This window comes from Suncus etruscus, chromosome 16, assembly GCF_024139225.1.
Source record: "Suncus etruscus isolate mSunEtr1 chromosome 16, mSunEtr1.pri.cur, whole genome shotgun sequence".
Taxonomy (NCBI): Eukaryota; Metazoa; Chordata; class Mammalia; order Eulipotyphla; family Soricidae; genus Suncus; species Suncus etruscus.
The window spans coordinates 4375405-4393228 of NC_064863.1; the positions used below are offsets into that span (position 1 = coordinate 4375405).

At 39.9% G+C, this 17824-nt stretch overlaps 2 protein-coding genes across 4 annotated transcripts in view; one reads left to right on the forward strand and one right to left on the reverse strand.

Moving 5' to 3' along the window:
• Nucleotides 1-17824, forward strand: part of SCG5 (secretogranin V) — a 239057-nt gene that overhangs the window by 213408 nt on the left and 7825 nt on the right. For 2 of the 3 annotated variants that reach the window (XM_049789808.1, XM_049789806.1), the window contains 2 exons: nt 4065-4214; nt 8666-8778. In XM_049789808.1, the coding sequence (XP_049645765.1) occupies nt 4065-4214; nt 8666-8778 (263 nt within the window). The remainder of the gene's footprint in view (nt 1-4064; nt 4215-8665; nt 8779-17824) is intronic. The other variant, XM_049789807.1, reaches the window with a different exon arrangement.
• LOC126032088 (elongation factor 1-alpha 1-like) lies at nt 15624-17390 on the reverse strand. The gene has a single exon (XM_049789796.1). The coding sequence runs from the start codon at nt 17325-17327 to the stop codon at nt 15939-15941; it is 1389 nt and encodes a 462-aa protein (XP_049645753.1). The 5' UTR covers nt 17328-17390; the 3' UTR covers nt 15624-15938.

Genomic DNA, 17824 nt, shown 5'->3' on the forward strand with positions numbered 1-17824 from the left:
AATGCAGAAAGTTTGCAGGCTACTTGCTCTTACTCCAAACAATGAAAATAATGTAAACAAAACTACTCAACCATTTGGTGTGCTCTATATATGGAGACCAGAGGAATCTGGAATAGACTATAATCAAACGTAATAAATGAAGACAGAGTGATGCAGTCATCTCAAAGAAATAAATGATTCCCACTATACTAAGAACTGGTCACATTTTTATGGAATCTGTTGGTATTTTGAAAGGAGGGGGTGAATGCATCCAACTGGAACTCGATCACCAAAAGAGCAGAATCGAAGAAGGGGTGTGTCAGATGGCACCTCCTGAGAAGTGAGCCCCATCCAACAGAGCACAAGTAACAGTGTAACTGGGCAAACTTCTTGGGATGGTAAATGTGTGGATTCTTTTACCTAGATCCTAGTTCTGTTTCATGCCAGTCAAGTAAGGCACCTTTTGATTGGAGTGAGTGATGAGGGAGGTTCCATACTTCCTGCTGTTCAAGGGCTATGCCAGATTCTGTTTTGGGGAGTCACTTTTGGTGTGCTCAGGGGACTCTCTGGTGCCAGCCCTTAAACCTGGGCCTTCTGCAAGCAGAATGTGCTCCAGCCCATTGAATAATATCTCCAGCTCACCTTTTGATTCTGATCTTCTTTTTATGTGTAATTCAAGGTGATTGTGTTTTTTTTTTAATTTTTTATTTTTAATTATGGGAACAAAGATGCAAAGAAAGAGGACAAGGTAAAGTTACAGTGGAAGGACAATCACCCATAACATAATTCTCAGAAATCCCCTTGCTGATATCTTAACTTTGAAATTTCAGCCAAAAGGTGATTGTGTTTTAAGGTAAGTTGGAAGCCTCTGTTATTCAAAGTGCTGGGAAAGTGATTATTGTTGAGGCTATGGGATATTAAGACCAGAAGAAAAGATAGAATTCAGATATGTATGCTCAAGAAATTCAAGAATGCTCAAGAAAAGAAATTTTCTTTCTTTCTTTTTTTTTTTTTAGGGGCAGGGCTTACTCAGTGCTTCTGGAAGGCCTAAATTCAGCAGGATTAATCCTAGAAGTTCTTTTTCTTCTTTCCACATGCTGCTGAGGGATCAAATCCCATACCATATGCATGCTAGTGACAAACTCCAGTTTTTGCACTATATTTCTCTAGCCTAGTTAAGCTATTCTTCTTTATTTAGTTATTCTTATTTATTGCCTTGATGCTCAGCGCAGATCTTGGTATGCATGCGTGGGGCACAAAAATGTCATTAATGGGCTTGAATAAGTGGAGAAAGACAGATTTATCTAAAAGCTGCTTGTGGAATAATGTGTTAACTATTCTACATGCACTAAAATACATTTCACATAAATTAAAGAGTTAATTTTAAAAAATAGAAAAATTGCATGCTAGGGCAACAGTACAGTGGGGTAGAGCACTTGCCTTGCAAGCAGTCCTCCTGAGTTTGATCCTGTACTACGAATGATCTCCTGAGCACTGCATTAAGTGATCTCCTAGCTCAGAGCCAGGAATAAGCCCTAAGCACAGCCAAATGCGGCCCCAAAGCAAAAACGGAGAAAACAGAAAATATTACCAAGTCCAGATAACTTTGTTACATATAATGTTTATATCAATTGATAGAAGAAATGCTAAGATTCAAGAAACAAACAAACCCAACCCCCAAAATAAAACTAGTGTGTCTGCTGAAGAAGCAGAACTGCTAGAACCACAAAGAAAGCCTCCATCATAAGCTCCATTCCTTGAGCTGCACAGTCACCAAGATCTCTAGATACAGAGGTTTGATTTTATCATCCATGACGAAGCAGAAGTCTTCCATACACCACGAAAGCACCAAGGGGAGAGTAAATGATCATGCGAGGAGTCTAGAGTTAATCCCATGACAGTACATTTCAGGAGTGGAGAAACCCTGTATCTCCGATATATATCTATAATATCCTCAATAGTTACTGTGCCTATTGCAGGGGGGGAAAAGAAAAGAAAAAAAAAGCACAAAACAATCATTTTTCCACATATTTATCGATGGATCGATTTTTTTGACGTCTTTATTTTGTTGTAGATATTGAAGTTGATGTCTCCAATATTATTTTATTTTATTTTATCTTATCTTTCTCTTTCTTTTTGCACTCCAGCTTGATTTGAATTCAGAACCGAGACTATTGTGTGGTGCTTCTCTTTATTGCTGTAGGGCTCACTGGATATTTAATTTGATGTTTCTTTCTGTATTGTTATGGTGTTTCAATTACCTTTTTCAAGTCCTCTCTCAAACTGAGGCTGATAGCCACTAGAAGGATTCTACCCATTTTCAGCATATTTTTATTATTATTTTTTATTTATTTATTTATTTATTTTTGCTTAATCTTTACCCCATTCTATTGCCTTTCTTTCCTTCAAACAAAACCACATAACTCAATTTATCTAGCTTAGCCTCTCAAATAGAGGGAGAAACAAGGAAGGATACCAGGACCAAACAGATGTATGACCACTGATAGTAAGCTAGACAAAGAGGGGACCTCCTACTCTAGCAGCCTGGGGGTGATGGTGGGGGATATGGGTTGCAGAAAGGGAATGGGGAAGGGGGGAGGACAAATTTGGTGGTGGGTATTCCCCTGATTCAATGTTCATATGTACCTAAAATACTAATATGAAAGATATGTAAGCCACTATGATCAAAATAAAAATTGAAAAAACAAAACAAACAAACAAAACCTAGTGTGTCTGGAGTGATAGTACAGCGGGTAGCACATTTGCCTTGCATGCGACTGACCCAGGTTCAATCCTCGGCATCCCATGTGGTCTCCTGAGCCTGCCAAGAATAATTTCTAAGTGCAGAGCCAGGAGTAACTCCTGAGTGTTGGGTGTGGCCCCCAAATAAACAAACAAAATTAAAACTAGTAAATAAACACATGGAGAAACATTTGATCTGGCCATCAAAGATTCAAAATGAAATTTAATTTTACAAATGCCTTTTAAATTAACGAGAAAATATTAAAATTACTTTGTAGAAACATGGTGCTAATAAAGATGTTGTAAATGATATTCTATCTTGTTGATGATATTGTATAAATTGGTCCCTGCTTTGCAAAGCAGCTTGGCAATATAGTATGTCATAAAACAGTCATAGCCTTTGACCCATTAATTTGACTTCTGGGAATCTTTCCTGAGAAAATTTAATTCAAAATATGGAAGAAATTAAATCCTGAGAGTAAATTGGGAAACATTAAATGTTCCACAATGGGGAATGATTAATATGTTGTGGTAGAACCACCGGATGAAGAAATGACATAGCCATTTGTGAGAATAAAGACCACGAGGCCACATGGGAAGATGCGTGTTCTTCAATATTAAATGAAAAATGAACAAACACTTATTTTCTAAAAATATGCGGATGAGAAATAGTCCATCGCCATTGCAAGCGGTTCATCTAGGACAGCAGGAAGATGGTTGATCCTTGGCTTTATCTTCATCTAATTGTTACGTGCTGTCATTGACTCTTCTGCTACCTGGCTGCCAAGTGCTTCCATTCTTCCCCTCCGTCCACTGCAAAGCCAAGCTCCACACCCAGTTTCCAAGGTCCTAACTTGTCTGTGTCAATACCACTCAGTTTCACGAGCTCTTCCTACCCATCAGTCAAGTGATGACTCCCAGAGGCATGTCAACATTACTGTCATAGAATGTATATGATGTGGCTTGCAGGGAGACACTATATGATGTGTGGGTATGTTTCCCCAGCTACATTTTTCAAGTCCTGGAAGGCAAGGTCACTGGTTTCTTTCCTGCAACACAGAACCTGTGCTTTCATATTGTTTAGTTTCACTTTTAGACCACACCCGATGGTGCTCAGGGCTTACTCCTGGCTCTGTGTATCAGGGATCACTTCTAGTGGGGTTGGAGGGGAACCATATTTGATGCTGCATATCGAACTCAAATTGGCTATGTACAAGACGAATACCCTACCCTCTACATTATTGCTCTGGTCCTAGAACTAGTGCTGTTGCCTGTATAGGATGCCTGTGTGATTATTTGTAGACATGGCTTGAGTTGCACTAAAATGACCTCATTCTCTGCAGGTGGAGCACATGAAGGTCTGCAGCACTTGGGTCCTTTTGGAAACATTCCAAACATCGTGGCTGAATTGACAGGTGACAACATTCCTAAGGACTTCAGTGAAGATCAGGGCTACCCAGATCCTCCAAACCCATGTCCAGTTGGAAAAACAGGTAATGTGCACGACCCCAAGTACCTCCAAACGTTAGAGACTTTAGGAGAATGTTAACAATTTCTAACATTCAGGGCTTGAGCGATAGTACAGTGGTAGGGTGTTTTCCTTGCATGGGGCTGATCCTGGGTTCGATTCCGGCATCTCACATAGTCCCCCAAGTCTGCCAGGAGCAATTTCTGATCACAGAGCCAGGAGTAACCCCGAGCACCACTGGGGGTGGCCCCAAAACCTAAATAAATAAATAAATGTTTAAAAAAATAAAAATTTCTAACAGCTACAAGTATCCCAAGAAATAGTATTTCTATTTTGTTGAATCCCTATGTGTTGAAAATAGATTGAAAGGAGAAATTTATTCTAGAATCCTTGAGAGGGTTGTGGTGTTTAACTACACTCCTATAGGATCCTCTTGATCTACTGTCGTTCTCTCTTTTTAGGGAGTTGGTGTTTTTTCCCTGCACTTGAAATTATTGGTTTCAATAAATAGAGGGAAAGTTTGTTTCTTCTGGTATCCACTTGGTATCTATTTCTGTTTGGGGCTCACAACCAACCTATGTTCAGGGTTTAGTCCTGGTAGTGCTCAGAAGGTCATATGTAGATGCAGGGATTGAACCTTGGTTGAACTACATGCAAGACAAGTGCCATACCTGCTGTACTGTCTCCTCACTCCCATGCACTCCTAGTATCTCTGAAACCATTTTAAGTTTTGGGATTATTCATTTTATTTTTTTCCTTACTTCTCTTGACAATATGCATTTTATCTATTTTATGACCAGTTAGGAATGCCCGAAAACTTTCTTTTCAGATCAGGAGATGGCATGAGAAAGGGAGAAACTAGGAAGGTAAAAAGTTGAGGAAGAAAACTGCCATCCTCCTGGCTAGTCCTTTTTTATTTTTTAATATCTTTATTTAAACACCTTGATTACAAATATGATTGTAGTTGGGTTTTAGTCATGTAAAGAACACCCCCCTCTTCACCAGTACAACATTCCCACCACCAATGTCCTTTATCCTTCCCTTTTCACTCCCTCCTAAGGCAAATGAGAATGCATGGTGAAGATGGTACATTCTAAGTGTGGGCTTAGAGTATTTTTACCCTGAAGATTAGAAATTGCAGACTAGAATCAGATTATCTGAATACAAGCCACAATCATATTAAAGCTAGCTAATGAATCGCTTTGCAGCTCAGTCACCTCAGCTACAAAAGAGTGAGAGTTGTAGGACTTGCCTTAAAAAAACCTTTGTGTCTTCCACATAGCAGTTGGCACAAATGACGTGAGTGTCATCTTGACTATAATACATTTTGTTACTAGCAAATAGTACTCTTTCTCTCACTGGGCTTATTCTAATTTTTAGTACTGAGTAGCCTTTCTCCACCAAATCTAATGCTAGTAGCAACAAATACTACTACTAATACTTCTAGTATTAATTTGCTCTGTATTCCATATATCAAAACTGAAGCTTTTTAAATTTGTTTTGTTTTTGAGGGTTATACTCAATGGTGCTCAGGAGTTACTCCTAGCTCTGCACTCAAGATTCACTCCTGGTGTGCTTAGGGGACCATATAGGGTGTCCGGGATCAAACTTGAGGTAACTGTGTGTATGATCCTTACCCACTGTACTATATCACTCTGGCCCCTGGAAACTGAAGTTTTTTCTTTTTCTTTTTTTTTAAACTTTATTGATTTATTGATTGGTTGGTTATTTTTTGGGCCACACCCAGTGGCACTCAGGGGTCATTTCTGGCTCTGCACTAAGAAATTGCCCCTGGCAGACTGTGGGACCATATGGGATGCTGGGAATTGAGCCAGAGGCCACTCCCCCCCCCCCCCCCCCGTCAGCTGCATGCAAGGTAAACACCCTACAACTGTGCTATCTCTCTGACCCCTATTATTTTTTTCTAAAGTTACTCATATAGCAAGTAGCTGAAACAAAAATCAAGCCCAAGCCTATCTGACTCAGGGTCAGACGGTATCTTCATCTCCATTGACATCAAGGCAACCACCATCGCCTTGTTCTGGAAATTGTAACAGTGCTGTCCCCTTGGTTTTTTCTAATCATAGTTCAGGCTATTTTCTAGAAGATGCTTTCTGAAAGGTATTTTTTGCATCATTTAGGGTGAGGTGTCTTGCTTGCATGGGTCATAAAGCTTCATCTTTGAAGGAAAACTTTAAAAGTGGATGTGGCCACACCAATGTTAGGAGGCTGGCCTAGGTCTTCAGGAAAACCTGACTCATTGCATGGATTCAGTCACTTGAGCCACATTTACTTTGCTTGTAGGACTTTGGGCAGGAAGAAAGTCCAGTCCATAAACTTAGAGAGCCAAGAGTTTCCATGAAGAGTTGGCAAAATTGCAGAGAAGTCGCACAGTGGGTAGGGCATTTGCTTGCATGTGACCAACCCAGTTTCAATCTGTAGCATCTCATATGGTCTCCCTGGTTTACCTGGAGTGATTTCTGTGTGCAAAGTCAGTAGGTACCCCTGAGCATAGCTGGTGGGGCTCAAAAACAAACAAACAACCACCAAAAACCTTGGGGAAACCTACTGGGCAGTACTCAGGGCTACTCCTGACTCTACTCAACAATCACACCTGTTGGGCTAGGAGACATATATAAATCAGACAATCTAATCCAGGTCATTCACATGTAAGGTAAATGCATGTGTAAGGTAAATGCCTTCTCAACTCTGCACTCAGCCTCTGCAGTGATGCTTAAAGGACTAGCTATATCAGTGTTTCCTGGAAATGTGGTAATTCCATTCTCAGCTCCTATACCAGGTATTTTAAAGTGGAATTTCTGTGGCTAAAATTTATCCTTCTATAATAAATGTTTTGGTTTTGGGGTCACACCTGGCAGCTCTCAGGGGTTACTCCTGGCTCTGTGCTCAGAAATCACCCCCGGCAGGCTCGGGAGACCATATGGGATGCCTGGATTCGAACCACCATCTGTCCTGAGTCAGCTTTGTACAAGGCAAATGACCTACCACTGTGCTATCTCTCTGGCTCCCACATCCTTCTATATTATAACCTGCCGTGTGATGTCAGTGTCTACTAGGGTTTGAGAACCACCATTACAGGAGAATGGAAGCAGAACTATGTTGTGAACCAAGAGATCTGAGTTTAATCGTAGCCATAGTCTGACCCTTGGTTTCCCTGGAACTCTTCAACTCTAGCATGAAGACAACAATGCCTCTAAAAAGTGTAAACTTTTATGTGTGCAAACTTTTTAAGTATGTAAATTACATAAAGTGTAGTTATGACTCATACTAAGACAAGGAAAAGATAGCTCTAGATCATTAAGTACTAGCTGTTAGCGCTTAGGAGTCAGCACTGAGATATACCTCTGTGCCATCTCTCTTGCCCAGAAATTGCATTTAAAGGGTGGTGATGGGAAAGAAACTACAGCAAAGAAAACCTAGTCTACTCAAAAATTGTATGTGATTATTGCTATTCCTTAGAGATGCCCTGTAAGTTCAATATCTGCCTATTTTCAGCTTATGGATTGAATACATTGACAGAAACTAATGTGGCTTCCCCAAGGAGCCAACCCGTTTGCCACTTAAAAGCTGGGATTTCAATTGTGAGTCCTTTTGTACTTCCCCACACACACCATCAAGAACTTTGGTGATTGTTGTTCTTGGAGAAGGCAGACTTTCTCCAAGAAGCTAAATAGGTGTCTAAAGTTTCATTAAAGAGAAAACAAAATGAATCATGTAGAACAGGAGTATATTAGTTAAATCAGTGTATCCCAAAGTGGGTGATGCTACCTTCTGTTGTTTCAGGGAGTAGCCCTGGGTACAGTAGGAAGTACTTTCTGTTTACTAATTGAAAGATGATACTTTTTTTTTTTCCTTTTTTTGTTTTTGTTTTTGGATCACACCCAACCGCGCTCAGGAGTTACTCCTGGCTCTACGCTCAGAAATCGCTCCTGGCAGGCTCGGGGACCATATGGGATGCTGGGATTCGAACCACCGTCCTTTGTATGGCAAGGGGAAAGGGAAATGGATTTGGTGAACTGCCAAGAATCCTCTGCCACAGGTAGAAATAAGATTGGGAGTCTGAGATGAGCAGCCCCATATAACACAGAGACTTGATGTCATAGGGAAAGTGATTTAGGATGATTTATATGAATGCATCTGATCTTTGTCCAGTTGTTTTTATTATTTCAAATTAATTAATTAATTAATTTGGTTTTTGGGCTACACCCAGCAAGGCTCACTGGTGTTACTCACTGGTTACTCCTGGTGTTGTACTCAGAAATTGCTCCTGGCAGGTTCAGGGGACTATATGGGATGCCAGGAATCGAACCCAGGTTCATCCCAGTTGCCTCGTGCAAGGCAAATGCCCTACTGCTGTGCTATTGCTCCGGTCCCAGTCCAGTTGTTTTTAATAAATTATCTCAGAGAAGCATCAGATGCCATGGCCATTCCTCAAAAACCTTTCACTGTTTGCAGTAGATGATGGATGTCTAGAAAACACCCCGGACACAGCAGAGTTTAGTCGAGAATTCCAGTTGCACCAGCACCTTTTTGATCCAGAACATGACTATCCAGGCTTGGGAAAGTGGGTAAGTACACTTTTAAGTGCTCATAGATTTCACCTTTGCTACCTTGAGCTTAGTAATGACAGAGATGAGCAATGTGGGTGGAGAGAGAATTGTTTATGAGCTAATTTTTTAGAAATTTCTTTGGCGCAGGGCTTTAACTAATTACCTTTCCAAACTAAGGCTAGAGAAATAATATACAGCAGGTAAGGTGTTTGCTTTGCTCATGCCATCCCATGCGGTTCCCTAAATCCACCAGGAACAATTTCTGTCTGCAGAGCCAGTAGTAACCGCTGAGCACCACTGGCTGTGGCCCCCAAACAAAATACAAACAAAAAATCATTCCAAACTGAATGCGTGTGTTTAAAACACAATACATCGCCCATACAAAGAGCCAGTGACCTTAATGACTTTTGGCACCTTTTGTCTTCAGGAGCTTTTGCTCTGTCTCCATAGCTTATGTAATACTTCCTCTAATCTCTCCCCAGGACTTCATACTGTGCCTATAGGATAATACACTCCTATAACAAAGCTTGCAAATTTAATTACTATAGCGAGGAAGATTATTTCTGCAGAATCAAGGGGGGAACGAAGTTTAGAAACAAACATACATAAGTCTTCTTTAGAAAAGAGAATAAAAAATTGCAAAATGTTTACCAGTTAATTTGCTGTCAATATCAGGAAGGATCTATAACTGTCAGCTAAGGAATTTTGTTTATAAGTACTTGGTAAAAGAAATCATGGCCATTTGGAATAGGTTTTCTAAAAACAAGTTTTGTCAACCTAATGGTATTTTGCTTGCCAGCATTATTCATTTACTTGCCAGCTTGATGAGCGAAATGAATTGAACATGGAGCATTTGGACTTCAGGAAAGTATTTGATGAGCTCTCTCATGATCTCCTGTTGGAAGAGGTGAGAGATTCTGCGTAGGCAAGAAAACATCAACCAAAGGGAGCTTGTTAAAGAGTTCACTTGTTAGGGAGAGAGATTTCCCTTGGTTTTCTGCGGTCCTAGTGCTACCCTACTCTCCATTTTTATAAATGTTTGTAATAAAAAGCACAGAACATGTACTAATCAGAGTCTCACAGATGACACAAAATTGGAAGGAACAGCACTGACTGACAGAATTGGGATTCAAGATGATGCCAAGAGCCTGGACGAGGAGTCAAACAGGATCATAGATTTACGTGCCTGCCATTAAGTCAAAGACTGAATCTTGAGAGAAAAGTGGAATAATTATGAAGGAAGGATAAATTATATATAAATAGGTGAATGTATCTGTGGAATAAGTAAAAAAAAAAAAAAGAATAAAGGAGGTCTTCCTAACTACCTGAGTCCTGCAAAAGCTATCAATACCTTCTTAGCTCATTACTGGCAGCTGACCTTGCTTCCTACTTTAATAGGAGTAGAGTGGTTTCAGAATTCAACTCTGTCTTCCATTTACACTATTTTTTATTAATTGTATTTATTTAATTTAAATTTAATTTTATTAACTTTTTGTTTCTTTTTCATTGTGGGCAAAGTGAATTACAAATCTTTAATATTTTAACTACAATTTTAATTAAAAATCAGTAATATTAAAGGCACATAGTAGTAATGAATGAGGGGCATTCCCACTACCAGTGTTGTCTTTCCTCCATTCCTGTTCCCAGCATGCATCCCTCTTCCCCCACCTTTACCCCCCATAATGCTAGTGCAGTTGTTCCCCCGCCCCCCGTGTACAACTTGATGTGTCCCTCCTCATCAGTGATTGCTCATTTTTTCATCATCTTGCTTTAACTTTGTCCTGAATCTGTTCCATATCTTCAACATCGATATATTTTTCTTCTTAAATGACAACTGTACACTAAAAAGACCTCTATGGGATAGTTTTATGCTTTATATACGAAGACCAGGTTCTAGCTTCAGCATTTCAGCATCATGTGACCCCTTGAGCTGGAGTAGTCCCAGAGTAGTGCCCTGTTGCTCCAAAACCAATAACCCCAAACAACCCCTTCCTTCCCACAAATCAAAACACAGAAATAAAACAACAACCGAAAACCCAACATAAAAACAAAGTAATAACACCCTCTAATTTAAATTTGCTTCCTTTTATAGGAATGCTGTGTTTATTTCTCTTCTTTTTCATAAGGAGTTCTCGTTTCATAGGGAATATTGGTTTGTTGAGCCTTCTGAAAGCATTGAATCAATAAAGCCAACATTTATAGGATTTTGAAAGGCAATTGAAAAAAAGAAAAACTTCTATAAAAGAAGCTTAATTCTGGTGACTTTTCAGGCATCAAGTCAGGTGAAAATAAAAAATTGAGAAGAGATTGAAAGTAAAAATAAAACATTTCTATTTTGTTTGTTCATTTTTGGTGGTGCCAGAAATATTCTTTTTTTCTTTTATAATATCTTTATTTAAGCACCCATAATTCAAGCATGATTGGGTTTCAGTCATAAACAAAACACCCCCCTTCACCAGTGCAACTTTCCTACCATCAATGCCCTTCCCTCCTCCCCCACCCCTGCCTGACAGGCATTCTACTTCTCTCACTCATTAACATTGTCATGCTAGTCCTTAATGTAGTTATTTCCCTAACAGCGTTCACCACTCTTTGTGGTGAACTGCCAGAATATATTCTAATTATGAAGGCTGAATTGAAGTGATTTTATCAGCATGAGAATCCCAGGTTTTCTTTAAATAAATGATTATATTTAAAGACCATATATTACATAGTTGTTCATAATATATTTATTCCGAGACCAATCCTACTGCCAGTGAAAAATTCCATCTACTATTGTCCCCAGATTCTCACCTGGGGAGGCACAATGTAATATATTTTACATTTGCTTTCTTACAGGTAAATGGTAATAAAATTATTTTTAAAAAAAAGTACCGCAATAAGAAAATTTGTAAAATTAATGCATCTTGCATTGAAATCCTTAAGTCATTGTAAAAAGATTTGCTAAGCAATTTGTTGCTAGTTGATTTTTTGTTATTTGTTTTGTTTCTAAACATTAGGTGACTTTGAAACAACATTGATGCTTAAATTGGTGTGTTCCTGCTGGGATACAAGTATTAAAACATTTGGAATTGTTCACAGCCATTTATGCAGTTCCATGAGCTAGGAATTTTATGCTCTGGGGACAATATCGAGACTTTTATGGGGCATGGTTTCTGTTGCCACAGTTTTCAGAATACAAGAAAGCAAGGGAGAGGACGTCTGCACTCACTTCAAAGAAGTCCTGGAAATGTCAGCTCAAGTACTGGCATACCTGGAGTTTCAGTCGGTTTGGTGTCTCTGCAGAGATCAGTGGTTAAGTGGTGAGGATGGGTCATTGGTGAAGTGGTGGTGTGGGTAGTGGGTACAACTGGCATGACTTGGGCAGTTAATAGACTTTAATTACATGGCTGATGTAACCCATGATTTTTCACATCTCTTTCAAGAATAGAGTAAGTCTATGGAGCCAGCCAAATTTCCAGAACATTTTAAAGGGGGCCAGAGAACTGATTGGAATTGGTCTCTAGCATAAATATAGTGTAAAATAGATGGACGAGGTAAAGTTCAGTCTTTTTGTTTGACAGTTTTGGATATACCTGGACATCCTCAGACCTTACTCTTGACTCTGTGCTCAGTAATTACTCCTGGTTTGCTTAGAGGATCCTATGTGGTGCTGGGATCGAAACTGAGTTGGCACATGCAAGGCAAGAGCCCTACCGACTCTACTGTCTCTGATCCTAAAGTTCACTTTAAAGGAAAACACGGCATTTTCCTATCATGGGATTTTATAAAGGAGGGAAAAGAAAATAAAGTAAATCACAAAACTGTAAGGGAAAAAATGCCTCAACCACTTGGAAATTAAACAATAAGTAAATACAATTTAAAAAAAACTATTTCAGGTTGGGAAGAATACAGCAGGCAAGTCACTTTCTTTTCTTTTTACAATTTTTGTTTGTTTGGGGGCCACACCTGCTAGTGCTAAGAGATTCCTCCATCTTGGAATTGTTCAGAAATCCTTCCTGGCAAGCTCAGGGGACCATATGGGATGCCAAGGGATAGGACTCCAGGCAGCCGCATGCAAAGCAAATGCTCTATCTGCTGTATTATCACTCCAGGCCCCCAGACAAGTCACTTTCATTGCATAGGGCTACCAAATTTTATTCCTCACACTCCAATATTGCCACTCTCTATGGCACCACTATCCCCCAGGAAGGACCCCTGAGTGGAGAGCCAGGTGAACATTGTTGGGTGTGTCTGCCCCCCAAAAAAACCCAATTCCCTGAATTGCTAAAAAAAAATAAAATAAAATAAAGATACATAGTAATATCTTTACAAAAGTAAAGATACACATCACAAAGAGCTAAAGATAATAGAACTGGAGAATTAATCTCCAGAACTGCACTTATGGGTGATGGATTTGGTGTACAGAAGTGAATGCTTTTGTGGTGGGTGTGGTGTTGGGATGTTGTATGCTTGAAACTGTCATTAATAATATTGTAAGTTATGGTACCTCAATAAAAATGGGGTAAATAAAAAGTAGTTAAAGAGATATGAGGTAAAAGTAATAAAAAGAGGGGAAAAGTATATCAAAAAGAAGCACTGGGAAGAAGAAATCCACAAGAAATGGACCAAAATGTTGTCAAATGAAAGCAAGAGTACACTTCAACAAACAGAAGGTATCAGATCAGTTACCTCAAATTATATTTGCATACCTTTTATCTTCTGTAATGATATGTTGACTTAAACTCAACTTTTCTCCATTTATTTCTAAAAGAAAAAAGAAAATATTGAACCTTCTTTATCCTGGGAACTACACTAAGCTAGAAAATTATTATGATAGTCTACTGATCTTCAGAGTGTTTATAAGGTTGAGATGAACTCAACATAGCCCTGTTTAACTTCATGTTCTACCAAGAGACTCTATGAGTGGGCGTAATTTCTAATAAAGGTGGCAGCCAAGGGTAGAGGAAGGTCTCAGGATTGAATACCCAAATGAGTAAAAGGTATTATAGCTATTAAGAGAATATAGAGTTAAAAATGTAGCTCCTTAGCTAAGGTGAAAAGGTATCCAACAATATGAGTAGGTAGAGATAAATAGCAGGTAGAGGATACTAAAATAAAGATCTGAGCAAAGGCAGAGAAGCCAATTGAGGAAGCAGGAAGAGGGTTAATATCTCTTCCCAACTTTTCTGATCTCCACAAATTTCCCTAAGTTACACTAGTTCCAAGTACTTCACTCTCTCTGTTTCTCTAAATACATATTTGTTTTTTTAAGTCATTATATTCCTTGTCTGTATTAGAGCTGAAGATGAGAAGTTGAAATTGGAACTCTATGTAAAAGGAAGTACTAGATCAATGACCAAGAACAATGTTTATGCCTCTTTTATCTCCTATAATTATTTGTTTAAACTTAAGTTTCCTCCATTTATATTCTCATTGCTACCTTGCAGTAAAACATGCTTTGCTCAATCTTCACTTAGAAGTATGAATTGAGAATGCCTTGCTTTTCCAAGTGAGTGTCCGTAAGTCCTCTTCCAGTGTTTATACAGAATGATGGTGTCAAGCTTGTCTTAAGTGCAGTCGTTCTTGGCATTAATAAAGTAATTATCTTTCACAATAAACTGTACACATCATTCTGATTCTTCATTTGCTAAAAATGCTTCCCTAATTGTCTTTCACAATAAACTGTAAACATCATTCTGATCCTTCATTTGCTAAAAATGCTTCCCTATTTTTGGCATGAGCTGTAGCTGAGCTGGCTCTTTCGTGATGACTTACCTATTCTAAATATCCACGTCTGTTCCATTTCCTGCGTTTCTCTCTTTGTTATTGCTTTAAGACACGCTTATTAAATACATAGAACGTGTCTTTCTGGCCCTGTGTTAGACGATGGCAATACAAAGATGAATAATAATAGTAATTGCATTATAATGAAATAATAAGGAGTAATATTTATTTATTGAGTATATACAGACTGTGTGACAGATACTATGCCTAATACACATGAGCATGAATTAGGATTACACGGAATATTATTACAGTACAATTATTATTTAATTGTGATAAATATTACATATAGCATAATAAATATTCTACATTACAATGATTATGTGAAATATTATGATATACATGAATTATCTCATTCATTCAGCCCATCCTTATCATTTTTATTGTGCAGATGAGAAAATACACTCTTGGATAATGTGACTAGATTTCTCATATCACAGCTGATGGTTGATATTCAAATGAGACCATCTGACCCTAGACCTCTTTAAGAACTGACGAATTCCAGGGCTGTAGTAATAGTACAGTGGATAGGGCACTCGCCTGCCTTGCACATAATTAAGTTGCTGGCACCCCATATGGCTTCCTGAACTCCTGATCATAGAGCCTGGAATAAGTCCTGAGCACTTCTGGCTGTGGCCCTGCTAAACAAGCAAAGAACTGGCTCAATTACTTAATATGGTGTGTTCTCCACACAATGTAGCCCATATGACTGTCCCATAGAGGCCTGTCCAGGACTAGTGTCTTTTCAGGTACCATGTATTCTCCCACCACTGAGTGGCAGTAACCAAACATGGCCTAAGAATGCCTCTGTCAGTCATCCTGCCTCACATATTCATTGTTGCATGTTATAAAGGCAAGAGTTGTCTTGAAAAGCAAATGATTCTACTTTCCAAATACTGTTTATTGCTAACTACAAACTTAGCATTTTTGGTCATTGGACGCTGTTGAACAGAAGCAATTGAAAAGCAGAGCATGAGCCACAGAGACCTCTTTGCCACTGTCTTCCAAGTCCTCAGAAGGCCAATGCCCTTTTGTTTGGGTATATCTCATGTTTCCATGTGATTAGGCGTGGTGTTGAGCTGGGATCTTCTGATAGGTTCTTTTTTTTTTTTTTTTTTTTTTTCATTAAACTTTGTTTTAATGGGTCTCAAAATTCTGTGACAGATTTTTGGTCAAGTTGTTTCCATTAAAAAGTATTGATTTTAAAAACTAATAACTTAAAACTGCCACGCACACACAAAAAACAAATGGTCCACAAAACATTTTCCTTTCCTTCTGAAGGTTTTTCGGTGCATTGTTATCATTAACCAGTCCTTTACTATTAAACTTAAATGGCCAATTGAGTCAAACAGTTCTGAGACCATTCTTCCACCACTGATTAAGACTGGGGTGGCAGGTACTGGGGATAATATTCATTTAGCCTTCTGAGCCTTCTGGGCTGACTTTGTAACCTTGCCAGCTCCAGCTGCCTTCTTGTCCACTGCTTTGATGACACCCACAGCAACAGTCTGTCTCATGTCACGAACAGCAAAACGACCCAGGGGAGGGTAGTCAGAGAAGCTCTCCACACACATGGGCTTGCCAGGCACCATATCAACAATGGCAGCATCACCAGACTTCAGGAATTTAGGGCCATCTTCCAGCTTTTTCCCAGAACGACGATCAATCTTCTCCTTCAGCTCAGCAAACTTGCAAGCAATGTGGGCTGTGTGACAATCCAGCACAGGTGCATAGCCAGCACTGATTTGACCTGGATGGTTCAGGATAATCACCTGAGCAGTGAAGCCTGCTGCTTCCATTGGAGGGTCATTTTTGCTGTCACCAGCCACATTGCCACGACGAACATCCTTAACAGATACGTTCTTGACATTGAAACCCACGTTGTCCCCAGGAAGTGCTTCACTAAGAGCTTCATGGTGCATTTCAACAGACTTAACTTCAGTTGTAACGTTGACTGGAGCAAATGTGACCACCATGCCAGGTTTGAGAACACCAGTCTCAACTCGGCCCACAGGGACAGTACCAATACCTCCAATCTTGTACACATCCTGGAGGGGCAGGCGCAGGGGTTTGTCAGTTGGGCGAGTGGGTGGCAGGATGCAATCCAGGGCTTCAAGAAGTGTGGTTCCACTGGCACTGCCATCTTTACGGGTGACTTTCCATCCTTTGAACCATGGCATGTTAGCACTTGGCTCCAGCATATTGTCACCGTTCCAACCAGAAATTGGCACAAATGCTACGGTATCTGGGTTGTAGCTGATTTTCTTAATGTAGGTGCTAACTTCCTTAACAATTTCCTCGTATCTCTTCTGGCTGTAGGGTGGCTCAGTGGAATCCATTTTGTTAACACCAACAATAAGCTGCTTCACACCTAGTGTGTAAGCCAGAAGGGCATGCTCGCGGGTCTGCCCATTTTTGGAGATACCAGCCTCGAATTCACCAACTCCAGCAGCAACAATCAGGACAGCACAGTCAGCCTGAGAGGTGCCTGTAATCATGTTCTTGATGAAGTCTCTGTGTCCTGGGGCATCAATGATGGTCACGTAATACTTGCTAGTCTCAAACTTCCACAGGGAGATATCAATGGTGATACCACGTTCACGCTCAGCTTTCAGCTTATCCAAGACCCAGGCATACTTGAAGGAGCCCTTTCCCATCTCGGCGGCCTCCTTCTCGAATTTCTCGATGGTCCTCTTGTCAATGCCGCCACATTTGTAGATCAGATGGCCGGTGGTGGTGGACTTGCCCGAGTCGACGTGGCCGATGACGACGATGTTGATGTGGGTCTTTTCCTTTCCCATCTTGGCTGGATTAGTTTAAGCTGTGTGGCTTTCACGACACCTGTCCTGGCGGCAAACCCGTTGCGAAAAAGCTCTGATAGGTTCTTTTAATTTATTTTATCATTATTATTTTTTTAACTTTACTTACTGATTAATTGATTGATTGGTTATTGGGCCACAAACAGCGGTGCCCAGAGATTACTCCAGGTTCTGCACTCAGAAATAGCCCCTGGCAGGCTGGGGAACTATATGGCTGCTGGGAATTGAACCAGGTCCCTCCCAGGTCAGCCGCATACAAGGATAATGCCCTACCTATGTGCTATCTCTCCAGCTCATTTTATTATTATTTTTAAAATGTGGTTTTAAATTTCTTGGAGACTCTGGAGTCTATTCACAGCTCTCTGCTCCAGAGTTACTATTGGTGCTATTCAAGGGAACATGTAGTACTGGGGATCAAACTGAGGCCTCTTTTGTTCCAGCATAAAGAACTCTCTTTCTCTGGTCTCCTGGGTCCTTTT

Excerpts from the sequence above, each read along its gene's own strand:
- LOC126032088 (XM_049789796.1), bottom strand. The coding sequence starts at position 17,327 with ATGGGAAAGGAAAAGACCCACATCAACATCGTCGTCATCGGCCACGTC.